We start from the raw sequence: 26,763 nt of genomic DNA on the forward strand, positions 1-26,763 counted from the left end.
TGCTGTGAGTCTGAGTCAACTCAAGGGTGGTGAACAACAACATAATAATTTTAATAATATGTTATAATTATATGTAATAAGTATAATTATTTATTTGCATGCAACTTATTCATTACTTATTCATATAGTTATAATTAGATGTAATATTTCTGTAAATAAACCATATGGAATGAATTTATATTTCAATTAGTTTTTTCAGTTGGTAATACCCTACATTTTTTCTTGAATGTCCTACATTTTGCAGTTTCTTGTCCTCCTTTACAGTTGTGACATCTGGTCACCCTGGCTGTATGGAAAAGCAGCACAGTTATTACAGAGGGAGAGAGCAACCTGTCCCTCTGTGGGAAACCTGCTGCCTTTTCTTGTGCTGTGCGTGCCCAATTCGCATGGAAGTCTATGTTCACGTATGGCCTGCAGATAGCAGCAGCCAGCATGCTGGAAGTTGTGCGCCAGAAATGGGGACACCATTGCACCCTGCCATTTGGCCCAATGCCTTGTCGATTGCTTACATTCAGGTCCCAGTGGAAGAGTTCCCCTGCCCCTGATTTAGACAAATCTGCCTTCATCACTGAGGGACAGTGTGGTGTAGTGGTTTGAGTGCTGGACTGGAAGGGCTTGAATCACCACTGGATGACTTTGGGCAAGTCACACTCTCTCAACCTCAAGAAGGAGGCCAACCCCCTCTGAACAAAGCTTTCCAAGAAATCTCCAGGATAGTGTTGGTTTAGGGTTGATATAAGTCAGTTTTTGAAAGTTATGTATTTTTAAAAAATATTTTTTAAGTTGTGGATGGCTGAACCCAAGAATGGCTGAATCCGTGGATATGGAGGGCTGACTGTACAAGGAGGATTTACTTCCATGCAGCACAACAATTTGCTCATTACTCACTTACTCTTCCTAAAGGCATGAATTCTTTAAGAGACTTCCTCAGAAGGCAGTGAACTCTATGTCAGAAGGTTTTAAACAAAGGTTAGAAGGCCACCTCTCAAGGATGCTTTAGCTGTAAATTCCTGCACTGTTGAATGCTGGACTTTGATGGTCTTAGTGTCCCTTCCAACTCTGTGGCTCTACCCTACATTGCATGGGCTGGTGAAAGTAAATGTTCCCACTCAGTTCTCTTTGGTAGTCACCTATCTATTAAGCCAACAAGAGGACAAGCCCCTTCCATACAGAATTCTAAAAAACAACCTGACAACTTTTTTTTAAATAATGACTTGTGTGTGTGTGTGTGTGTGTGTGTGTCTTTAACTGAAATAGTTTTGACCCAAACAAGCAAATTCAATGGCATCTTCATATTTATTTATTATTTGTAAACGAGATTTCTGCCCATGGAGGCTTCCAAAGCAAGGTACAGTATAAAATAACAATATAAAAACAAAAGCAATGACACAGTCTTTAAAAAACAGTTAAAAACATTTTAAAAGTTTAAGGCTTGACGTAGTAGCAGGCTTTCTGGCTGCCTTCAAAAGCTCAGCAAGGACAGAGCTAGCCCAAATTTCCATGAGAATAGTGGAAAGGGGATCCACAGTAAGATGTGCTGCTCCAGGAAAAGTCCTTTCTCATATATTTGTCAACCTCGATGCTGGGACATGCAACAAGTCCTGCTCTGAAGATTTCAGATTCTGGGCAGACTCTTATGAAAAGAAATAATCCTTAAGATATCCTAGCCTCAAGCTAATTATAAGTTCGAAACCAGCACTTTAAACTGAGCTGAGAAGCAAGGCAGCGGAGCAGATCAGGTCTAGTGCTGTATGGTCTAGTGATGTCTTTAGAGCATGCACAAGACACTTCCAAGCCCTAAAAGAGCAGCCCCATGGAAAACACAGTTTACTACTCTAATAGAGAGATAATTAAGATATGGATTGCTATGGCCAAATCCACCTTTCCGAGGAAGAAATATGGCTGAAGGGCTGAGTCAATGCACTCCAAGCCACAACAACACCATGTCCCTCTGGCAATAGACCGGAGTCCAGGAGATCACCAAACTACAAACCTTGTCCTTCAGAGTGAGAGTGTAACCCCATGCAGACCAGGTTGTACCCCCAATCCATGGTTATTCAGGATAGAATCCAGAATCACAGACTTGGAAGCGACCACAAGGGCCATCTAGTCCAACCAGTGTGCCTGAAGGTGGTCTGTATTTGCCGCTGTGATTCTGGGTAGATGGAAGAGCAGAAACCAGGATGAAAGTGAAGTTTGGGGTAAGCTGCTGAAGGTCATTGAGCCCATCTTGAGTTCATTTCACTCCAGGATACTGTCTAGTCAAATATTGCTAGCAAAGACCTTTGCTTTGCAGCCTCCTCATTTTGCATACTCGGTCTTTCCTAGAGACTGGAAAGAGGGTGGGCTTCAGAATGAAAGAACCTAGGGAGATAGGCCCTGAGATAGTTCTACGCATCCAGGCCCTAGGCCCAGATAGTTCTACGCATCCAGGCTCTTTTAGTCTACATATATATGCTTCTGGATCAGGCCTAATGCTCTGCCTGCGCAACAGCAAGCTTCTCTATGGCTACCTTCTGAGCATTTGTCCTGCCCCCAGGTGTCTTGTCTATGGGGGTCATTCAGGCATCAGGTTTTTTTTTAGCGTGACGATGCAAATAATCTCACTCATGCTTTCTGGGTTGGTTATTCACACTATGGAACTGCATCTCTGAGAGTTCTGTTGCTCACACATCTGAGCACTTGAATAAAGATGAAGTCAATGATGTGAATGTATTTGAAACACATTCGGTTTATCCTGAGTCTATTCATTGGTTATTCACATTGCTGACAATGCAAAGCTTTAAAAAAATAGGAGGGGGGGGGCAGAAACCCAATATTGATTGTCCTGGGTTAAGTGGAGTTTTGGCATGTTCCCCCTCTACCCCAAAAACCTTAATCAAGACACATTCGAAACATATCTGAATATCAAAGATTCAACCCAGATTATTTTACCATCTGAATAACCCCTATCCCATAGTTTGCCAGTTTGCATGCCTGCTTCCCCACCAGCCCTTCCTTAGCTCTCTGCTTCATGATCTAATCTTCAGGATCAGGACCAGCCATTTCCCATAGTCATCTACTCCCAATTCAAGTGAGGCTGGTACTTCCAGCATCCTGATTTTCTGGCTGCCCACAGCTCAGTGCTGCTGATGCCCAAGGCAGGGCAGGCAAAGGATTTCAGTGGGTGGCTTTCAGTACTAGTGCTTTGATGGCTGCAGGGGTGCCATTCCCAACAGAGAAGCTGGTGTTCATCCCCTCCTGTTGATGGGATGAGCGCTCCGATTTGCTTGTGCTACCTTCCAGTATAGGGAAACCAAAGCGTTTGGCTTGTCGCTCCTCTGTGCCTGGTGTGACCACCAGAAGGCAGCAGAGCAATTTGAAAATGGCTCGTCTCATGTCCTTACTGGTCAGAGTATAAATGATGGGATTAAGAAGGGAGTTAATCATAGCCAAGCCCAAGAAATAGTCTGCCTTGTACAGCAAGCTGCATGTCTGGGCCTGGCATGCAACATCCAGCAACAAGAGGAGAAAGAGAGGTAGCCAGCAGGCAATGAAAGTGCCCACCACAATGGTCACCGTCTTCAGGAGGGCCATGTACTTTTGGGACTTCTTTAGCATGCCCTTCCGGAGGCTGCCAAGGCGCTGCCCATTGAACTTGACCATGCGGTAGATGCGGGCATAAAGCACCACAATAGAAATCAGAATTACCAGGAAAATGGTGATGCAGAAGAGGATATAATGCTTAGAATAAAGGGGCAACACCGTCGAGCACTCAGGAAGGTTTCTGATGCAGTTCCACCCCAGGATGGGGAGCACCCCAAGCAAGAGGGAGGCCAGCCAGCTGGCCCCCACCAACAGGAACATCCGTCCTTTCTTGTCCCCCTGGTAAAGTCTCATGCGGACCATGGTGATATGCCGTTCAATGGCGATGGCGATGAGGCTGAGAACAGACGCTGCCAGTGTGACAAAGACACCACCTTCCCTCATAAACCACTGGATGGGGGTCAGTTGAAGGGTGTTGGGCCCAGACATGATGATATTGGCTGTGTAGGCCACTCCAGCCAGCAGGTCCGAGAGAGTAAGATTCCCAATCAGGTAGTACATGGGCGAGTGGAACTTTTTGTTCCTCCAGATGGCCAGCAGAACCACTAAGTTTTCAATCACAATGAAGGCACACACTACTAGGAAGACAATGGCATCTGTCTTGAGGCTGCCTTTGTATTTGCTGGCATGGAGCTTCCCGGTGTAGTTGTAGTGCAGTGAAATTATGTTGTTATTGTAATACTCCCGATAGAACTGGGCCAGGTGTGGTGGAGACGCCATGCTGATAGATCCCATCCCATTGGGGTCTCTCGCCCTTTCCTTTCAGTCTATGCAGGGGTACCAAGTCTTTCTCATCATGCTGTGCATCTCTTGTGCACACCCTTCATCCAGGGGAAGGGAATAATGCTTGTCCAATGAGATTATTTTGTGAACACTTGCCTTGCTACCTCCAGTTCAGATTCGGGAGAAGACACAACAGTGCTAGAAGGCTGTTTGTCCTGATCCATCAACCCAGAGAGAACCTAAAAATGCAACAAGAAATTTATGTAAGTTGATTGAGCTTGCAAAATCATATCCAGATGAAATCTAGTGTTCTCAAATGGTTCTGTCAGAACAGAACTAGGGCAGCTGGACTTCCTTTGATCACGGGCTGATTATGGATCCATCTTCTAACCCATGACTGATGGCAGCTCTCCTGGACTGGGCTGGGATTAAACCTGAGACCTTTATATACAGAAAGCATGAACTTGCAGTCAGAGCTTTCAAAAGTTATTTTGAAATTTCCCACAATCCCCTAAAATGGTAGTCCAAAGCAAAAACTCTTCTGAGCTTTCTCTGAGGTTTATTCCTAAGGAAGAACAAAGAAGAAGAAAAATGTGGCCTAGTAATGGCATTCCACTGTTCTATTTGCAAAGTAGTTACTGTATTAGTCTGTTCCACTGAAGGAATGGAGTACTATGCCACTTTTAAGACACTTTTAAGGCACTTTTAAAAGCCTTTATGGACTGCATTCTCCTTCCTCATAAGTGCAGAGTGTAAGCAAGTATATCAGGAGCTCAAAGATTATACTCCAAACATTTTAGGAAGTGGACTATGATCTACAAATCTTATGTGTAATAAATCTTTCAGTCTCAGAGAGGCCCCAGAACTTTTGGTTGTTTTCCTTTGTTAAAAGATTTGCACTCACGCCCCAGTGAAGCACTTTCCCAAAAAGATGCTTGCCCCTCATAGTTAGCAAACAGAATATATTTCAGACCCTGCATCAGTAGAATGTGTGTGGGATTTCCCTCGTTTATCTGGCAGCATCTTTCTTCCAGCAAAGAAAGAACATAACAATGACCTCACTGGATCAGAGCAAAAGAACATGTAGGCGGGTTACAGACCGCCAGAAAGTATGCACAGAGCGTGTACTAGGGTTAGGAAGGGGCGGTGCTTCCTCACCCCCTAACCCTAGTACACGCTCCTTGCATAGAAAATGGCAGCGACCGTTCTACACGGCCGCCGCCATCACTACGTCACAACCGTGCCGCCTCCAAACAATCGGAGCTCCTTCTGGATTTGCGTCACTGGGTGCAGCCTTCAGATGGCTGCGCCAGCGACGCAGAAGAGAAAGAGGCCAAGTGGCCCCTTTCTCCTCCTCCCCGCCATCGCCGGGTGTCCTTAGGACACCCCTTTCAAGGCTGCGGGGAAGCAGCCTTTTGCAGCTTCCCCGCAGCCTGGAAAGCGACGGATCGGGGCTTCGGAGGCTGCCGGTCTGGCAGCTGAGGCCCCGATATAGCGGGGAAAGGGGCGGGTGCACACCGCCCCAAACGGGCGGTCTGTAACCCGCCGTAGAAAGCTTATGAACAGGACAAGACAAAAACAGTTTCCCTCATGTTTTCTGCACCTACTGTAGATACTTGATTATGAGTTAACCTTGGGGCCAAAATTATGCGTGCTGGAATCTTGTAAATTCTTTGGCATTGCTTTCCTTTGCTCCATCCTTTAAATCCACTGGGCTGAAACAGATGGTAAACAGACGGCTTCTAGCCAGCATGGGGCCATGGTGTTCAGACGCCATTCGCCCCAGAGCCGGATCAAAGCCAGCTCTAGTGACGAAGGGGTGGCTTTTTCCTGCCCCAAATAGGAGTGGAGTTAAATTTTACCCTCATCTTATCAATCCTGAATGCCTCTAAATTTTACCCTCAACCTTTACCCGCAACTCAGTGCTTCAGAGACAGAGTACACTTTTGCCTTTCACCAAGGGATGGTTCCACAGTACTTAACCTGTGGATAAGCTGACCTAGGTTTTTTTTGGGTCAACTTTTTAACTAAAAATTTCTAGACTTATACATGAATATATACGGTATTTGCAGGCCACCATAAATTACTCTGGATTCCAGCATGGAGCAAGGAAGATTTAAAAATAAAATTGTGCATGTTTTTAACACACACCCAGACACACAGGTACCCCATTGGGGAGGCCAGAGGACTGCCTCATCCTGCCATTTCAGTGCTCCTTCCCCTGCTCAGCCCACAGGCTACCAGCATATATTCAAGATGTGACCACAGGATGGGGATGTAATGGGGTATGTAGAAGAGGAAGGACTGGAGTCCCCTAGTCCCACTAGTGGCTCTAGAAAGTTATTGCCACACCTCCCCTCCACAGCTTAATCATACAACTTTATTTCCTATTTTCTGTACAACGTCTATGCTACCATTTTAAGACAAAGAAATGGGAACTGCAAATGGCACACGTGACACTGTAAATGTGAGTACACCATCGATTTTTGTAACATCACTGTGATCCATCATGGTACTGGATCCCATGGTATTGTTCTACTGATGGAATTCCTCACCTTCACTGCCACTCCTGCTGTGCATCCTCAGAATATTATCCAGCAGAAGAGGAAAGGCAGAGGAAGTGCTACTAGCAGCTTTCTGCTTGCAATGACAACAGATATATAACCCCAGTACTTCACTTTTCAGCCCTTTTCTGAATCTTATTAATTTCCTATTGCCTTGCAGCTATCCACTCTGGGTGGTGGTCCGGGGACGCCATATGCAAAAGACAAAGTTAGTAGACTTTCAAAATTCTCAGGCACATGGAAAATTCATATTAGCCTCCCTAACCTGCCAGTCCATTGGCCCTCATGAATTGCAACATATATTTTGTGAATTTTGGTTGGCCCAAAAAAGGGTATTACTGATTTGTAGATTTTGGATGTTATTATACTTTGCTACATGGCCAACGCGGCTACCCCTTGATATGTTTTCTAGGTGTAACATCATGCATTTCAGCTGCATCAGGAGAAACCTAAAAAGAGGGCCAATAGACTGGGACTTTACCATTTGAAGTTTCTACCAACAACAAAGGTAAAACATTTTTCTATATTTGGCATGTTTTACCAAAACAGCACCAAAAGAATGTAAAAAACCAAAAAGAGCACCACAGAATGTAAAAACATGGAAGGATTCTTTAGAAATTCAGTACTCTCTGTCTAACAAAGGAGCTTGTAGCTTCACAAAAGACTGAGGCAACTGGGATCTCAAAAGGAGCAGCTTCTTTTGTCTTACTAATGGAACTTATTTTTTTTAAATGTCCTGGAGTACCCATATGACTGCTTGTATGAATTTCCCTCCAGTACCACCTGAACTGAGAACAAACACATCTTGACAAAATGCAGGCTTGTTACCAACAACCTTATCCTATGGCAACCCTATTATGGGGCTTTCCTGGCAAATTTCTTCAGAAGTAGTTTGCCATTGCCATCCTCTGAGGCTGAGAGTATACAACATGCCCAAGGCCGTGAAGTCGAAGGCTTTCATGGCTGGCATCCATAGTTTTTTGTGGGTTTTTCAGGCTATGTGGCCATGTTCTAGAAGATTTTCTTCCTGACGTTTCGCCAGCATCTGTGGCTGGCATCTTCAGAGAGTGCTTGCCTGGAAAAAAGTGGGTATATATCTATATCTGTATCTGTAGCTATATCTATATCTATACTGTGTGAGCCTGGGAATGCAGGAGTGATTTGCATGTGTATTGTTCTGTGCTGATGGCAGGCTCTTTTGCATTAGCCTCCCAGCCTGAGGCTAGTGTATTAGTATGGATAAGTGAATGGATGAAATTGAAAGAAAAGAAGCTACTGAAATTAGAAGGACATGAATTAAGATTTGGTTTCCATGCATATTTATTTTATGAGAAGGTCAAAGTAAATCAAGATTTTAGGAACCACTTTATTAGAGCATCATTGTATAGAATCTGGGAAAGATACAAAAGATGTATATGTCCTCAAATACCGATGCGGTTATCTTCTTATGAAGCTTTGTTTAATACTGATCCCCAAAAGAAAGAGAATTGGTTAACATACGAAGAAATATTAATGAAAAATAAGAATGGCTATGAAATGAAATCTTTAGATCAAATCAGAGCTAAGGGATATAAGTGTGAATTTACCATCAAATGGAATCAAGATTTAGAATGGATAAAAAGACAATGGATATTGCTAAAAGTATGACAAAATTGGAGGAAATTATGTTAAAGGAGAAATTTGTCATACTATCGAGATTATATAAAAAGCTATTGGAATATCAATTAGAAGAAGAGATAATAAAATATGATAAAGTGGGCAAAGGATTGTGGGAAACCGTTGGAGTGGGAAACATCATGGCCATGAATCCCACTAGATGGCCTTGGGCAAGTCACACTTTCTCAGCCACAGAGGATGGCCATGGCAAACCCCTCTCTTTGCCAAGATAGGTTTAAGGTTGGACACGAAGGCACACAGGTACAACAAAATGTTTAGTCAATGGTTTGTTGCTAGCAGAGTCCATTTTTAAGCTTTCGTCTTGCTTAGAGTTCTAAAAGTCTCTTGCAAACCAACAAGGCATTTTAAAGACGGTAAATTCACCACAAATATAACAGCTGAGCACATAACATGTAAATAAACCATATTAAATGCATGCATATTTCCATTGGTGTTTTAAATTTTTGTTTGGTAATGCCCTACATTTTCCTTAAACGTCCTATATTTTGCAGTGCCTTTGTGTTTAGGACATCGACTCACTCAGCCAGGCAGATAACAAAACACCTATCCTAAGACCACCATAACTAAAGAGATTGTATGTACAGCGCTGTGTAAATTTACAGCGCTTCATAAATAAAGGATAATCATCATCATCATCATCATCATCATCATCATCATCATCATCATCACCATCCCTGGCAAGTCTCAGCAAGTTCCTGAGAACTTTCCATACAGAATATTCCTACTCAATGTTTCTTTCACAGCACTGGTTCCAAAGCCACATCAAAGCACCACACCTCCACATTATCTCAGGGATTCTTGTATGCATGCACGCAAACTTGTCAACAAACATTCCCCAATTTCACTTCCCTTTGAGGAAACTTCATTGGCTTAAAAACTTCCACAACCGTTGTTGTTATAATGAGCAACAGAAGTTGACATCATCTTCAGGCAAGCTTGCTTCTCCCTCCCAAACAGACATCTGGCAGAAAAGCTGACGAAAGACAGGCTAAAATTCCAACAACCTCCTCTACAGTTGTTGCGGTGGTATGTTTTCAAGTCACTTCTGACTTGTCATATTGTTGTTGGGTGCCTTCAAGCCATTTCCAACTTCTAAGGCAAATCTATCACGGGGGTTTCTTGGCAAGAGTTGTTCAGACGAGGTTTACCACTGCCTTCCCGAGGCTGAGAGAGTGTGACTTGCTATGGGTAGATAGATATATAGATAGAACTTGGCTGCCTGCCTGTTCACTTTCCCTTTCATTTCCTTGCTTCCAGCAACAAGGCACTTTGCAGGAGGCTTTTTTTCTTTGCGAATGCTACAATGCGAATGTCACAAACGCTTCTCTTTCCAATTTAGCAAATTGATACAGAATGCTTAGCTACTGTCTGTAAGGAATTCAGGGGTAGCTGAGGGGAAGCAAAGGATGCATGGCATCCTTTCCTGGCATTCCGAGGTGAGGATATTATTATTATTATTATTATTATTATTATTATTATTATTACATGTGTATGAGGCACTCTGGGGTAGCAAGGAGGGGGGACGCTGGATGCAGAGATGGCATTAGATTGCATTTTGGGGTTGAAAACAGGGCCAAGGGAAGATCCATAACCTGCAGTGACCCAAATACCCACAACACACACACACACACACACACACACACAGGAGTTTTTTTAAATTTGACAAAATATGTGCATACTGGCGCCTGTTTGTTTTTTTTAAAGGAGGAGGGAAGCACACTTCCGATTGCCCAATGGGTGCAAGAAACGTCACCTATGACGAAAGTGGAACTGAATTTGATTGACAGCAAAGGTGCCTTTATTTTAAACCGATTTCTCCGCAGGAGCTTAGAGGGCATTCAGGGTTAAAATACCCTGAGTGTGGTAGTGGGCACTTGCCTCTGGAGGGATTCGGGGGGGGGGGGGGGGGAGGAACCAAACCTTCCCAGTTCCTTCCAGTGCAAAAAGGTCAGTATGAATGGGGCCAGTGAGTGAGATGTTTTTCTGAAGCCCAGGCGGGAGCATCTGGAGTGGTATAGGCTCCATTTGCAGAGGTTTGCTAGGGAAACGGCAGAGCCCAGACTGTGGAGACCTGCCCTTGATTTTGCAGAACATGACCTATAAGGATGGGATGGGAAAGGAAGTAAGTAGAAGAGCCTACCTAAAGCCCAAAGAAAAATAAACTTAGTTCAGCAGGGCCAATCCCAGGATTATAGAGGATGGAATTATGAAACTATTAAAGGGTGTAGTATGAAAGAGTGAACCAACATGGCATAGTGGTTTGAATGTTTGACTCTGGAGACCAGGGTTCAGTTCCCAGCTCAGCCATGAAACCCACTGGATGACCTTGGGCAAGTCACACTCTCTCAGTCTCAGGGGATGGCAATGGCAAACCTCCTCTGAATAAATCTTGCCAAGAAAGTTCCCCTAGGGTCACCGTACATCAGAAATGACTTGAAGGCACAGAACAACAACAAAGTGTGAAAGAGCCCCCAGAGAATATACATTCTGTGTCTACAGGGTCATGGGCTCTTGGCAGGGAGACGAGACATCCTCCTTTTTCAAGACATGCCCTACAATTCAATATTCTGTCCAGGAGGGATTTCAAAATGTCCTCCATTTTGAACATGACTAAGAAGCATGGATTTACATTTATATTAATGTTTACAGCTTTTATTTTGGAATGTCATATATTTTCCTTCAGTGTCCTACATTTTGTGGTGCCTTGCCCTCCTTTGCAGCTATGACATCTGTTCACCCTAGCTTTTGGTAAACGAGGCTGAGAATGATCTTTTGTTTAGGAGAACCACCGAGACAGGATGGACTAGTGGTCTCACTTGCTGTATATGTATGCCACAATATCCTACAGTGGAAATAAGAGAAATAAAGATTCGCTTCCCTTTGTTGTTATTGTTGTTGAGTGCCTTCAAGTCATTCTCGACTTATAATGACCTTAAGGCAGTTTCCCGGCAAGCTTTGTTTAGAAGGGGTTTGACATTGCCATTTTCTGCGGCTGAGAGTATGTGATGTGCCCAAGATCACCCAGCGGGTTTCATGACCAAGTGGGAATTGAATGCCAGTCTCCAGATTCATAGTCCAAAGCTCGAAGCAATACACCACTCTGGCTCTCTCATGCTTCTCTTAGATGCACATAAATTATAATAACACCCAAAATCCACCATTATCAGCCATCCAAAATGCACAAAATACATGATGCATGTTTTCAAAGCTCAACTGGATTCTTCACCAGGCAAAGATGTCAAAGAGGAGAAAGAGGAAAACAACAACAACAATGATGTTGGAATCATATCCAGGCATGGAGATAAGTTCACCAGTCCTAGATGGGGTCGCACTTCCCCTGAAGGACTACGTCCGCAGCTTGGTGGTGCTCCTGGATCAATCGCTTCATCTGTCCTCTCAGATTGACGTGACAGCCAGGAGTGCCTGCTATCAGCTTCAGCTGATATGCCAGTTGCATCCCTACCTGGAGCAGCGGGACCTAGAAATGGTTGTACGCGCTCTAGTAACCTCTTGTCTTGACTTCTGCAATGTGCTTTACATGGGGCAACCCCTGTGCCACGTCCGGAAGCTTCAATTGATACAAAACACGGCAGCCAGACTGGTCGCCGGAAAATCCAGGTTCGACCGAATTACACCTATTTTAAAGTCACTTCATTGGCTGCCTACTAGCTTCCGGGCACAGTACAGGGTTTTGGCTACTACCTATAAAGCCCTACATGGCCTGGGTCCAGTCTACTTGAAGGAACGCCTCCTCCCATATAGTCCTCCCGAACACTCTGATCCTCCGGGAAAAACCTCTTACAATTAAGAAAGACCAGATTGGTGGTGACCTCCCGGAGATCTTTCTCAGCTGCCGCCCCAAAAATTTGGAATGACCTGCCGGAAGAAATTTGCCAATTATCCTCGCTGGAGGCTTTCAAAAAGGCAACTAAAACCCTTCTCTTCCGGCAGGCCTACCCAGACTGAAAATTACCCAGAATCAATTGAACCTTTTCCACCACCTCTTTCATCGCGGATTGTGCAATAATTGTGATGTGTTGTTATATATTTTAACTGTGCCCTACTATGTAATTTTAAATTTCGCTGGGAGGGTTAGGCAGGGTTTTTGTGGGTTTTAATGTTTGATCTTTATGTACTATATAAAGTTGTTACCCGCCTCAATCCCCAAAATGGAAGAGGTGGGATATAAATAAATATTTCAGTCATTCATTCATATGCCTACATTTTATCAAGATGTTGTTATTGTTCTTCTCAGTTAAGATGGTACAGAGGGATATTCCTATAAGTGGAGGCCTAACGGCCATGCTGGAAGCAAAGAACAAACTTAAGGAACTAAACTTTAAAGTCCATTAGAAACATCCATAACAACCATTAGCCAGCTGAGTGATATTAATAAATAAATAATAATAAAATTTTTATTTATATGCCGCCCTTCCTCCGATCAGGGCGGCTTACAACATATTAAGATACAACAAATTAAAATACACACTAAATAAAATACACATAGAAAACAAACCAACAGTAAAAAAGCCCCATAGCCCAACCTCTTGGCCACGAAAGACAATTACACAATCTTATACAATTACAACCATTTCATCACTCAAATTTCACAGGGCTGTGTGTGGAAATGAGGGATCCAGATCCTGGCAGAGAAGCAAACAGGTCATTAGACTTCACCGTCGGAACCTATCTCGCTTATAATACTTGCACGAACAAACAAAACAAAAGTACCACCTAGCAAAAATGAAATGAAATGCTCTTAAAGAAATGGGAGTGCCACTACATCTGATAGTCTTAATGAGGAATCAGTACTCAGGACAAGAGGCTACGGTTAGAACAGAATATGGAGAAACTGAATGGTTCCCAACTGGCAAAGGAGTAGGTAAGGATTCATCCTTTCACCTTACCTGTTCAACTTGTATGCAGAAAATATCATATGAAGAGAAGGTTTAGACTCAAAATAAGGAGTGAAGATAGGAGAAAGGAATATGAACAACCTAAGATATGCAGATGACACCATACTACTAGCAGAAAACATCACATATCACTAAAGAAACAATCACTAGAGAAAGTTAAAGAAGAAAGCACAAAGCAGGCCTAATGTTAAACATATAGGCCCGTTACAGACTCCTTTTTTGCTGCGCGAGGGAGTCGTGCGGTTTGCATGCAGCGGCTCCCTCGCGCAGCAAAGAGCAGCGCTGGCAGACTGCCGTATTTCAGCGGTCTGTAAAGAGCCAAAGAAAACAAAAAGAACGACCATGGTGGATTTACACTAATTCAACTGAGATGGTGAGAAAATCAAAATAAAGATTTCCCGTACCTTGGATAAAACACTGATCAGAACAGAGACTGCAGTCGTGAAATCAGACGACTAGGAATGGGAAGGGCAGCAATGAAAGAACTAGGTAAGATTCTAAAGTGTAAAGATATACAGTTGAACACTAAAGTTAGAATCGTCCAAGCCACTGTATTCATCATCATCATGTACAGATGTGAAACCTGGACAGTTAAGAAAGAAGATAGGAAGATGTGGTACTGGAAAAGAGTGCTGAAGGTACTGTGGATGGCCAAAAAAGACAAACAAATGGGTCCTTGAACAGATCAAGCCTGAAATCTGCGTGGAAGCCAAGATAATCAAACTGACACTATCATACTTTGGCCACATCGTAAGAAGGGATGAATCTTTGGAAAAGACCATGATGCTGGGGAAAATAGAGGGCAGGAGAAAGAGAGGAAGGCAACTTACCAGATAAAAAAATCCAGGGGTAGCTGTGTTGGCCATTTAACAAATACAAACAAAATTCCATTAGTGATACCTTTATTGGCCAACCGAAATGCACAATATACTTGTTGCAAGCTTTCAAAGCTCCATGGGCTTCTTCATCAAGCAAGATGTTACAACCAAACAGGAGGGGGAAAAAACAAAAACAAGTAGAGATGTTAGTCAATCAAAGAGGCCACAAGTATGAACCTACAGGACCTGGGCAACGAGGAAGAGGACAGAGGACCTTAGAGACGTCACATTCACAGGGGTCGCCATGAGTTGAGTTCCACTGGAAAGCAGCTAACACCAACAAAGCAAATGAATGCACCATGCCATGAAAAGAAGACAGAAGACAGACACCCCACCAGAGAATTGTCTCCTGGGCAAGATGACTCAGCTTGTGGGCAGATCCCTTGGCAGATCTTTTTATCCCAGAACATACAGCTGAGCGCCACATTGTATATCTTGAAAGAGCTTGAAAGGACCTGGGCAAGTAGAGGCAGAGCAAATGGAAACCTTTGGTAAGGCTCCACTTTGCAAGCTGCAAGGCTGCCATGAGTCAAATGCCCCAGGGCAGTTTGAAAAGTATAGTTTCCCTGTTAACTGCCCTTCCTACTGCCCTCTATGCAAGAAGTGCCCAGGCAGTGGTGCTGAATAAAAGCAGGGGAATGGTTTTCACTTTCTGGGGAGCTCCCCACAACTGGAACAGAGAAAACCCCAGGGAGATTTGGCAGTGAAATCCGCTCCCTTCGAGGGTGGTGGAGTCTCCTTCTTTGGAGGTTGTTAAAGAAAAGCTGGGTGGACATCTGTCCGCTCCAGAGGGCTTTGATTGTGTCTTCCTGCATGGCAGATGGGGGTTGGATTGGATGACCCTTGGGGTCTCTTTGGATGCTATGATTCTGTTGTTGTTGTGTGCCTTCAAGTCATTTCTGACTTACGGCCACCCTAAGGTGAACCTACCCTTCTTTCTTCCGAGGGGGTTTGCCATTGCCATCCTCTGAGGCTGAGAGAGCGTGCCTTGCCCTAGATCACCCAGTGGGTTTCATGGCTAAGCAGGAATCAGACCCTGGTCTCCCAGTGTCCTAGTCCAACACTCAAACCAGAGAGGGTGAAAGGCCATTTCTGTGCCACATCGCCTCGGGTGTCTGAAGCTGTTGTAGTTGTTGTCATGTACCTTCAAGTCTTCCCTGACTTACATCATGGGTTTTTCTTGGCAAGATTTGTTCAGGAGGGGTTTGCCATGGCCTTCCCCTGAGGCTGAGAGTGTGTCACTAGCTCAAGGTCACCTAGTGGGTTTCATGGCCAAACCGGGAATCGAAACCTGGTATCCAGAGTTGTAGTCCATCAATCTACTCCCTTCTTCTCAAAAGCAGCTCTTCAGCTTGGGTTACATGCTTCTGCAGATACCTCCAGGAAGAGAAAGATTCCCCACCTTGCAACTTGGAACATTTTGCCAGAAAACCTGGGACCTTTCTCTTTCTCGCCACTAAATCCTTCCTCAACGCCCAACTTTCCCCAAAGCTCCTTCCTCAGTTCCCGACAGCAACCACATTACAAACCGCCATTCGATATTCCGCTCTTCCCCAACCACCCCCTTTGCAGAAACTGTGGCCTGTTACAGACTGCCAGAATAAAGCTGCTTCGGGTCTCTTTGGAGGTATGCTATTTAAATGATGCATGCACCCTAAGAATCTGGAAGCTGTACCAAAGCTGCACTCCAGTGCTTAGGAATGGAGTGTGGCTTTGGCGCGACCTCCGGACTCTTAGGACCCATGCATCATTTAAATAGCATACCTCCAAAGAGACCCGAAGCAGCTTTATTTTGGCAGTCTGTAACAGGCCTGTGTAAACTCATTTAGGCAGAGACCTTCTGGGGAAGGGGGTGGGTGGGTTATGGCCTAAAGCAGTGAAAAGCCGCATCCGCACTGCAGACATAATCCAGGTTGACACCAGGTTTGCCTGCCATGGCTCATTGCAATGGAAGTCTGGGATCTGTAGTTTTGTGAGACAGTGGGCCTTCTCTATCACAAAACTGTAGTGCCTCAACAAAGGACACTTTCCAAGATTCCACAGCATTGAGCAATGACAGTGAAAATGGTGTTAAAGTGGATTATTTCTGCAGTGTGGATGCAGCTGTACTCAAATTAGTGGTCACCGGGTCCCTGAGTAACTTAGTACTCGTCCCTAGTAGCATGTTTCCAGGGAAGAAAGAAACAATGGTACCCAGTGGGCAAAGATAGGTCAGCAATCCCTGGCACATAGAGGGGAAAAAATTAGTGGTCCTCCACATCAAGTAGCCGGAAAACCATCAATGCAGATCCTGTGGATCACTGAGAAAATGGAGGGAAGATAGATGTTTGCTTTTGTTGAAGGAATCTGGGCCCCACCAGCCCCATCTTGTCCCCTTCCTTAATGGCTTTCCTCCTAAGGGTCAAACCCCTTTTTCTTTGGGAAGTGCAGATGGAACCTCCCTGATCTGAGCTTGGGGCCAGAAGTGGATTTTGGGTTTTATATAAGTGAATTTCAGGTTGAGACTTGGAGAGAACCAGTGTTCCATAGTGGTTTGAGCATTGGATTGCAACTGGGTTCGTTTCCTGCTTGGGTACGAAAACCCATAGGGTCACACTCTCTCAGTGGCAAAAGCCTCTCTGAAGAAACTTTCAAAGAAAACCCCAGGATAGGTCGACTGCCTTAGGGTTGCCGTAAATCAGAAGCGACTTGAAGGCACTCCACCAAGCAGTTTCCTCGCTAGACCTTGGCTCCGGAGACTAGGTTTCAGATCCATGAAAGTCAGTGACCTTGGGCGAGTCACACTCTCTCAGCCTCAGGGGAGAGCCATGGCCAAAAAAAACAAAGCAAAAACAACCCTCTGAAGCAACCTGTCAAGAATGAGGGTGGCCAGAAGTTGGAAAGGGCTTGGAAAGCACCCAAGAACAAGAACAAACCCACATCTGCCCATCCCAAAGCAGTGATAGAAGGGTTAAAGAGGGGGAAATGATGGAGAGGTTTGTCTGGCTCTGTCCTGGGGGGTAATGATCCCCTCCAGAAATGGAAGAGGACTCCAGGGGAGGATCTCTGCAAAGGATGCTTCTTTTCTGCAGGGGCAGAGGGGCCAGGGAGTCTTCCCTGGTGCAGCCCCAGAGGGTCCAGGGCTCTAGGGTCCTACCTGCCCAGCAGTAGTCTCCATTGCCCCCTCCGAGGCCAGGGGCTCCGCCGCATCCTCCCAGGAAGCCTGCCTTCCAAGGATGGGAGGCCAACAAGAGGAGGCAAGGCAAGGCAAGGCAGGCAGGGTTGGCCCGCCTCGAAGAGGAGGAGGAGGAGGAGAGGAGGAGGCTTTCTTTCTTCTTCATCTTTCTTCCTTCTCCTCCTTCTTTCTTCTTTCTCTTCTTTCTTTCTTTCCTCCTCCTTTCTTTCTCTTCCTTCTTCTTCTTCTTTCTTCCTACTCCTCCTTTCTTATTCTTCTTCTTCTTTCTTTCCTCCTCCTTCCATTCTTCTTCTTCTTCTTCTTCTCTCTTCTTCCTCACTTCCCTTCTTATTCTTCCTCCTCCTCATTCTTCCTTCTTCTGCTTTCTTTTGCTTCTTCCTCCTCCTCCTTTCTGTCTCTTCCTTCTTTCTTTTTTTCCTTCCTCGTCTTTCTTTTGCCTTTCTTCTTCTCTCCTCCTCTTCTTCTTCCTTTCTTGTTTCTGTCTTCTTTTTCTTCTTTCCTGTTCCTCCCCTTCTTCTTTTTGCTTTTTTCTCTTTCTTTCTTTGTTCCTCCTCCTTCCTTTATTCTTTTCTTTTTTATTTCATCTGTATTTTTTATTTCTTCTTCTCTTTCATTCTTTCTTCCTCCTCTGCCTTCTTTCTTCTTCTTTCTTTTTTATTTCTTTTTCTTTCTTTCTTCATCCTACTCTTCTTCCTCTTTCTTTTCTTTTTTCTTTCATCTTCCTTCCTTCCTTCCTTCCTTCCTTCCTTCCTTCTCTTCCTTTCTTTCTTCTTGCCCCTCCGCCTTCTTTCTTCTTCTTTCTTTTTTAGTTCTTCTTTCTTTCTTTCTTTCTTTCTTTCTTTCTTTTTCTCTCTTTGTTTTCTTTGTTCTCTTTCTTTCTTCCTCCTACGCCTTCGCTTCCTTTCTTCTTCTTTCTTTTTTATTTCATCTTTCTTTCTTCTTCTTTCTTTTTCTCTCTCCTTTTTCCTCTTTCTTTCTTTCTTTCTTCCTCCTCCTCCTCCTCCTTCTTCTTCCTCTGAGGCTGAGAGTGTGTGACTTGGTTGTGTGTGAGTGTATGTGTGTGTGTGCGCGCGCCTTCAAGGGGGTTTCTTGGGAGCCTTGTTCAGAGAGGGTTTACCTTTGCCTTCTTCTGAGGCTGAGAGTGTGTGACTTGGTTGTGTGTGAGTGTATGTGTGTGTGTGTGTGTGCCTTCAAGGGGTTTTCTTGGGAGCCTTGTTCAGAGAGGGTTTACTTTTGCCTTCTTCTGAGGCTGAGAGTGTGTGACTTTCCCAAAGGTTTTCTTGGAAGATTTATTCAGAGGGGATTTGCCTTCACCTTCCCTTGAGGCTGAGAGCGTGTGACTAGCCCAGTGTAGTGTTTTAATGCCCAAGCAAGAGATCAAACCCTGGTCCTCCTCCACCACTGCCTCCTGCTGCACTTCCTGAGATGCGTTTAACCTCAGAGGTGATCCAAAATTTCCATGTCTTTGAATTCTATTATTATTATTATTATTATTATTATTGACTGAAAGAAAGAAGGTGGCAGCATGAGCATTCCTAAAACCTCTTTCCTCAGATGCATTTAGTCTCAGAGGTGCAACACGATCTCTATAACATAAGGATTTATATTAATTTTGTTTAATAATAATAATAATAATAATAATAATAAATTTTATTTATATCTCCCGCTTCTCCCTTCGGATTGAAGCGGGATTACAACAGTAAAAACATCATAAAATACACACAAAATACATCAATCAAAAAATGTTAACGTTTTTAGCTTTTAGTTGATTATGTCCTCCATTTTTCTCAAATGCCCCACATTTTGGGGTAAATTTTGACCAACATTTGTCCTACATTTTGATCTAAATTTTGTCCTACAAATTTTGCGTTGGAGATTGTGATTTTATGACTTTCGTTTGATGTAACTGTTATGGATTATTTTATGGAACCCGCCTCGATCCATAAGAGAGAGGCAGGCTAAAAATTATTATTATTATTATTATTATTATTATTATTATTCATTTTTCTCCGCGTTGGTGGTAGAAAATTATGGCAACCCTACCCCAAAGGAACCACATGAGCCACATCATCAACACATGGCATGTAAACAGTGGTGTGCCAAGATGGCACCTGCGGTGCGCGGACTAGCGCAATAGGACTCGGGACATTAAAAAACATAGGTGCTCCAAATGTACTTTCTGCCCCAGGGCCCTTAAAGGCCTAGCTACGGGCCTGGTAATATTGTATACTATAATGCTTTAAATGCCCAGTGATTGCTTTACCTGAAGGGCAGGCTGTCCTACTGTGCCAATATTTGCCAGGTTTCTTTGTGTTTTCATCCACATAGAAATACTTGAAGTAATTGCTGTGCAATGTATGGCAACCTTGAAGCAGCAAAACAACTTAGTATTCCTCATATGCAACTACTGTACTTTACTAACAATGTAAGCTTTAGATCAGTAGATTCCTCCATTCCTCTCCTAGAGCTGGCAGTCAGACAACCAAGAATCCTCCCTTACTCCCAACATAGTTATCAGTAAATTGGCTTTGTCAGCTTTAGAAGAATTACAAATCAGGCCCTTCAGTGGAAGTGGTTGCTCAATTTGGATTCACCTGGTCAGGGAAGGCAAGGTCATTAGAGAACTAATGCAAGGACATTTGGTGAAATTAGGACAAAATGCATATTTTCCCCAGAATGCTGATGATTTGTCATTTTGTTGTCGTGTGCCTCCAAGTCATTTCTGACTTATGGTGACCCCCTAAGGTGAACCTATCACAGCATTTTCTTGGCAGGATTTGTTCTGAGGAGGTTTTCTCATTGCCTTCCTCTGAAGCTGAGAGAGTGTGTTTTGCCCAAGGTCATACAATGGGTTTCATGACATACAGACTGCCAAAATAATGCTGCTTCGGGTCTCTTTGGAGGTATGCTATTTAAATGATGCATGGATCCTAAGAGTCCGAAGGTCGCGCCAAAGCCACACTCCATTCCTAAGCACTGGAGTGCAGCTTTGGTGCAGCTTCTGGATTCTTAGGATCCATGCATCATTTAAACAGCATACCTCCAAAGAGACCCAAAGCAGCTTTATTTTGGCAGTCTGTAACTGGCCTGAGCGAGGATTCAAACCCTTGGTCTCCAGTCATAGTCCAACACTAAACCACTATGCTATGCTGGTTCTCTGGTTAACGCATTCTCTTGTGAGCGTGTCTGAAAGAGGGCCAAGGTTTTCTTTGCCTTCCCTGCTATGGGTGGAGTGAACTGAAATATGTGCTGGAGGCTCCCATTCTGAATTATGAGTACAAAATCTCACAGCAGATGCTATCTCTGGGATGTTGTGGAAGTCAGTTAAGGAGCCGGTCTGAAATGTTGTTGCAAGAGCTGCAAATGTTTTGTGAAACAGGAGGAGACTGGTCTTTGAGAAATACAACACAACTGACCTAGACATCTTCTCACAGCCACCGGAAGTTTTCTTTTTTTTAGATCATAACCTTAAATATAGGGCAACTTTTCTTGACTTCATGAAAAGAAAACTTAGGCTTACCATTCTTTTCTGCAGAGTGTGCAGAATGCAAGTGTGATGGAACAAGTGTGAACTTGTCATGGGGAAATTACTATGCATTGCTAGTATTTTATCTGTGGGCTTTATCTGTTGACTTCTCCGCAGTTTCAGCCACTTTCCTCATTGCTTTCTATGGGGATGAGAACTGACATTGAAAATGCCCTGAGGAATTCCTTTTCACTGAGGTATTTTGATGAATTGTCTCTTTAATTACATAGGCCCTTTGGAATGAAACTGAGCTATATTTTTTTATAGGAAACATATGAATAATGGTATATGGGAATTACGATTTACATGTAACATTAATGCAAAAAACATTACTGGGGATTCTGTATGGTGTGAAATGGGAGGAATTCATTGGAAGGGGTGACACCATGAGTTCCTGCACCAGGTGACACAAACCCTAGTGATGCCACTGCTTGGATGGATGATAAATGTACAATATGTTTCAAACTTTTATATGTATGGAATTTGAATAAATAATATTTAAGAAAGCCTTCTTTTTCTAAGAAAATCATATATATATATATATATATATATATATTCTCCTCCCTCCTCATTCGCAGACTTGGGATCTGCGGCTTTGGTCCTTCGTGGATGGCAAGCGGGGAGGACAAAATGAGACGTGCGCCCAGCATTGCACACAAGAATGCGCCCCCATTATAACCAGCGGAGCTTGGATATCTGCAATATTTCGTGGGGTGTGTGTGTCTCCGGAATGGATGCCCCATGAATCGGGAGGATCGAGTGTGTGTGTGTGTATACACACACACACAAATAAGATATTCCAATTTGATTTCTTTTTCCATCCTAAAGCAATCACTACAGGGGTGGCTTTTAAAATTTGTTTAATCACATATCTTTGATATTCAAGCCCATTTCCCCTAAATTAAGAGTTAAACCATTTTCTTTGCTTAATCATATCTCTATCCCTGCTATTATATTTACCCATTCCTTAACTTGGAGTTTGTAGTTTTGTGCGATATTTCACCTTCTCGGTCAGAAATCTCTGGTGGCCCAACAATCTACACATCCCAGGATTCCATAGCCCTAGTTGCATGAGTTTCTTTCAACTCGAAAAGCCAGGGACTGAACCTAGGTCGTCCTTCTTGAATAACAGATGCCCTGTTCTTGAGCTGTGGGCCCTTCCATTAGCTCATGCAGAGGATCTGAATACAGCACTTAAATACTTCAATTTGTTGCCTGAAGATTTATTATTAGCAAGGCTTGGCACTTGATTTGGAATCACTTCTGTTTTGAGCCAGAGACTGTGAGTGGATTAGCAAGGCACACACTCTTGCTACTGTGTGATGCTGAAAATTTTTGTCCCCGTTAGAGTCAAAATACCCAGGATATATTTTCCCTACATTTATTCTAATGCATTTATTCTAGTTCAATAGTCCCAACTTCCCTGAAAGAATCTGAGGAATCATACTTTATGGTCTCCAAGGTAAAGGGTTGAGCATCCTCTGCCAATTGCAGTCTGTAGTGTATCCATGGCCTGTTACAGACGGCCAAAATAATGCTGCTTCGGGTCTCTTTGGAGGTATGCTATTTAAATGATGCATGGGTCCTAAGAGTCCGGAGGTCGCACCAAAGCCACACTCCATTCCTAAGCACTGGAGTGCAGCTTTGGTGCAGCTTCCGGATTCTTAGGATGCATGCATAATTTAAATAGCATAGCTCCAAAGAGTCCCAAAGAAGCTTTATTTTGGCAGTCTGTAACAGGCCCATGTTTCATTTTGGATGGGCTTTGAGAGGTTTCTCCTCTCCGATTCTGCCAGTGAACATGCATTCTGCTGTCCCCGTTCTCTGCTTTCTCTCCCTGGTTTGATGGGTGACCTTTAATCCTAATTCTCATCTCAGCGTTTAGGGATGCTCTGCTGCTTCCACACGCATTCCCTTGGCATCCTTTGGGCATGGCGAACAATGCTCCATTGAAGCAGGGCACAAAGGCAGAGCAGCCATAGCCTAATGTAGAGACAATAAGAGTACAAATTCAGTTCTGGGTCCCATGAGGAAAAATAGGTTGTTGAGACTGATTGGACAAGGACTGAAGCTAACCCAGTTTCTTCCTTTGGCCCAAGAAGAATTTGGAGGGCAAAGGACGTAAGCCAGAAATAACACTAGTGTTCTGTAAATCAGGCAGTCTGAGAAAGTAACACTTGGGACTACAACTGCCAGATTATCCCCCAGACAGTATGGTTATTTTGGGATTCTGGAAGTTGTAATTTTTTAAAAAAATTCCCCAGCCTCTATGAAATCAGGGTGACTGATGTCTTCCTTTTCCAGGACATGTCCTTGCCTTTCAACGTTCTGTCCAAGAGGGATTTCAAAATGTCCTCCATTTTGAGCATGATGAAGAAGCACGAATTTATATTCACAGTTGGCCCTCTGTGTCCATTCAAGCATCCATGGCTATATTTTAAATATATATAAGTTCCAATAAGCAAACCTTGATTTTACCATTTTTTAAAATAACACCATTTCACTACTTCATTGTACTGAATGGGACTTGAGCATCCATGGATTTTGGTATCCACGGCACGTCCTGGAATCAAACCCCAGCAGATACCAAGGTCCCACTGTCTATTAGTGTTTTGAGCTTTTATTTATCCTCCATTTTTTTTAATGTCCTAAATTTTTGCTACCTTGTCCTCCTTTTCAGTCATGACATCTGATCACCCTATGTGAAATCTATCAAGATGGTGGCTGGCAGGAAAAAGACGGGGGGAATACAGTGGTGATTAGTATCTCCATGTTAGTAGGTCTGTGAGTCCACTCCAGGTTTTTCGCTAGTTTTAAAGGAGCATCCACAATCCTGAAACTATTTCGGAATAGGAATTCCTTGGAGTGCTCCCATAAAGGCTGGGATTAAAATGAAGGGTGAATTCATTACCCCAATTATATTGGCAGCTTTATTTTTCATTCCTTGAAATCATCAGACACAAGGGGACAGACATACTGTATACTCTGTGTTATTTGCCTCTCTGCCTGCATTCTGCATCATCCAAAGAGGCAAGGAAAGAGGCACATAAACTCTCAAAACAGTAGAACTCCAAAGGATGAGTGAGAATAAAGGTTCTCAACCATGAAAGCATATTGCACCCCATGCATATGTTAATCCTTCCTTATTTTTGCTACAATAGATTTTGTAGAAAAATAAGGAAGGGTTAACATATGTATAGGGTACAATATGCTTTCATGGATGAGAACCTTTATTCTTACTAACCTTTTAGATTTCTATTGTTCTTTGGGAGTGCCTTGTAGAAACTCTGGGGTGGCCTTAGCAGAGGTTCTGTACTTGAACTTTCTAAAAGCTTTTGACCAAATATCTAATCAAAGACCCAGAAAGAGCAAATCTGGCAGTTGTGGGATAAGAGGAAGAGCCTCTTGTATGGATGAGTAACATTAAAGAACAGGAAGCAGAAAATAGGAATGAATGAATCAATTGCACAATGGAGGAGCGTAAAACAGGGGGGCCTCTGTTCCCCAAAGATCTATATAGGAAATGACTTTGAAAGGATCTCTTCTAGTTGGGGGGACTGAGTGTAAGCAATTATAAAGGTGATGCACCTTGGTGGAAATCATTCACATTTCATACTTGCAGTGTATGGGGTTGAGGCCAATAGTGATCGCCCAAGAAAGACATCTGTTATGGCAGATAGCTTGGTGGAAATATTTTCCCAATGTAAAGCTGCTGGTTGTTATTGCTTTTTTAAATGGCAAATCCCATTTGGCATATCATTAAAAAAAGGAATGAAAAATAAAACTGCCAACATCATACTGTCCTTATACAAATCTAGGGTGCAACCATGCTTGGAGTACTGTGTAACGTTCTAATCATGGTACCTCAAAATAGATATTGTATTCCCAGGACAGATGTAGAAAAGGGTCAACAAAAATTATAATGGCGCTGGAACAAGCTGAATTTGGGAGATTCAGGAATTTGTTGTCATAGGATATAATGATGACTTCCAGCTTGAAGGAGACTCTACTACACTCTGAGGGAGTGTGTTCTACTGTCGAACAGCCCTTACTGTCAGGAAGCTAGGTGGAATCTCTTTTCCTATAGCTTGCATCCATTGTTTCAGGTCCTGTTCTCTGGAGCAGCAGAAAACAAGCTTGTTCCCTCCTCAATGTGACACCCTTTCAAATATTTAAACAGGGCTATCATATCACCTCTTAACCTTCTCTTCTGCAGGCTAAACATCCCCAGCTCCCTAAGTCATTCCTCATAGGACATGGTTTCCAAATCCTTCATCATTTTAGTCACCCTCCTTTGGACATGCTCCAGTTTCTCAACATCCTTTTTGAATTATGGTGCCACTGGGTGATCTTGGGCAAGTCACACAATCTTGGCTTCAGACGATGGCTATGGCAAACCTACTCTGAACAAATCTTGCCAAGAAAACCCCATGATTGGTTCATGTTAGGGTTGTCATCAGTTGGAAACTATTTGAAGGCACGCAACAAACAAAGTCAACTGTGTTTCATATGTTTTTCATAATAGGCCAAATGCCCTGTCCCAAGGCTTCTATAGGGGAATGTGGTGTTTTCGATGATTAGTTGTGTAGCACTTTGTATAACTGTATCCCAAAATGACCACTAGCCACTGAAGCTGTTGTAACAAAGTAGCCTCATGCTTTATATAACCAATTCTGCCATGGGTTTTGGGGGCTTCCCTCCCATGTGATAAAGTCCTTAGACAGAGAATATTGAAGTCTGTGTACTGCTACATCTGGAAAAACCTTTAGGCGCTGTATAGATAAAACTCTTCTGTTGCGTGGCTTCCACATAAGCTGGAAGCTGCGTATGGGGCGCCCACCTATAGCACGGGCGCACTGTATATTCAAAACACGTTCAAGCCATGTCGAGTTTAATCCGGAATTATCTGGAGTCTGTTCACATTGGTTGTTCATACTGCCAATGACATGAATCTTAAAAAAAAACCCGAAATTGATTATCTCTGAGTAAGTGTGTTTTTTGGCAGTCCCTCCAAAACTTAACCAGGTACATTCAAAATCCATCTGAACAACAAAGATTCAACCTAGATTCAATCCAGATTATTTTCACTGTCTGAGGCACTATTCAGATGGTGAAAATAATCCAGGATGAGTCTGGGTTAAATCTCTATTGTTCACATGCATCCCAGATGCACCCAATTAAGGGTTGTTGTTTTTCTGCATATGTGTGTGTGTGTGTGCCAACACCCCCCGCACACACACACACACTTTACCTTGGATTATTGATACCAGGTTTTTCCCCATTTTTAAAAAAAATTGTATAGTTGGCAGTGTGAATAACTGATGTGAATAGACCTAGGATAATTCGGGATTAAACTCTGCATGCTTTGAATGCATTTCGAATACTGTACATTCACATTGTCGCCTCCATGTTTATTTGAGTGCTTGTACGTGTGAGCAACCAAACTCCTAGAGATGTGCATCAATGCAGTACTGTAGTGCAAACAACAAACCTGGAATGTGTGAGTTATTCACATTCGCATTGTGAAGTTATTTGTATTATTCTGCTAAAAAACCTGTCATCTAAATAACTCTTGAACAACCCCATTAACTCCATCTTTATTCGACTGTGGACACATGTGAGCAACGGAACTTGCAGAAATGCGCATAGAGGTGGTCCACACTGTTTTAAACTTTCTGGTAAGCATTCTAATTCAGGAGATGGCAGAGAAACCTGCCTG

The 26,763-nt window shown here is 43.3% G+C and overlaps 1 protein-coding gene across 1 annotated transcript; it reads right to left on the reverse strand.

Annotated features, from left to right (window-relative positions):
* Window positions 1–1,290: 1,290 nt before the first annotated feature.
* LOC149323511 (sphingosine 1-phosphate receptor 1-like) lies at window positions 1,291–17,531 on the reverse strand. The gene is made up of 2 exons (XM_089511387.1): window positions 17,480–17,531; window positions 1,291–4,547 (listed from the first exon to the last, which is right to left on the reverse strand). The coding sequence occupies exon 2, from the start codon at window positions 4,318–4,320 to the stop codon at window positions 3,160–3,162; it is 1,161 nt and encodes a 386-aa protein (XP_089367513.1). The 5' UTR covers window positions 4,321–4,547; window positions 17,480–17,531; the 3' UTR covers window positions 1,291–3,159.
* Between the last annotated feature and the right edge of the window lie 9,232 nt (window positions 17,532–26,763).

The sequence above is a fragment of the Sceloporus occidentalis genome, unplaced genomic scaffold (assembly GCF_023333645.1).
Source record: "Sceloporus occidentalis isolate IW3139 unplaced genomic scaffold, rSceOcc1.0.p SCAF_1, whole genome shotgun sequence".
NCBI lineage: Eukaryota > Metazoa > Chordata > Lepidosauria > Squamata > Phrynosomatidae > Sceloporus > Sceloporus occidentalis.

Coding starts and splice junctions, on each gene's coding strand:
- LOC149323511 (XM_089511387.1), bottom strand. CDS start 4,320: ATGGGATCTATCAGCATGGCGTCTCCACCACACCTGGCCCAGTTCTAT.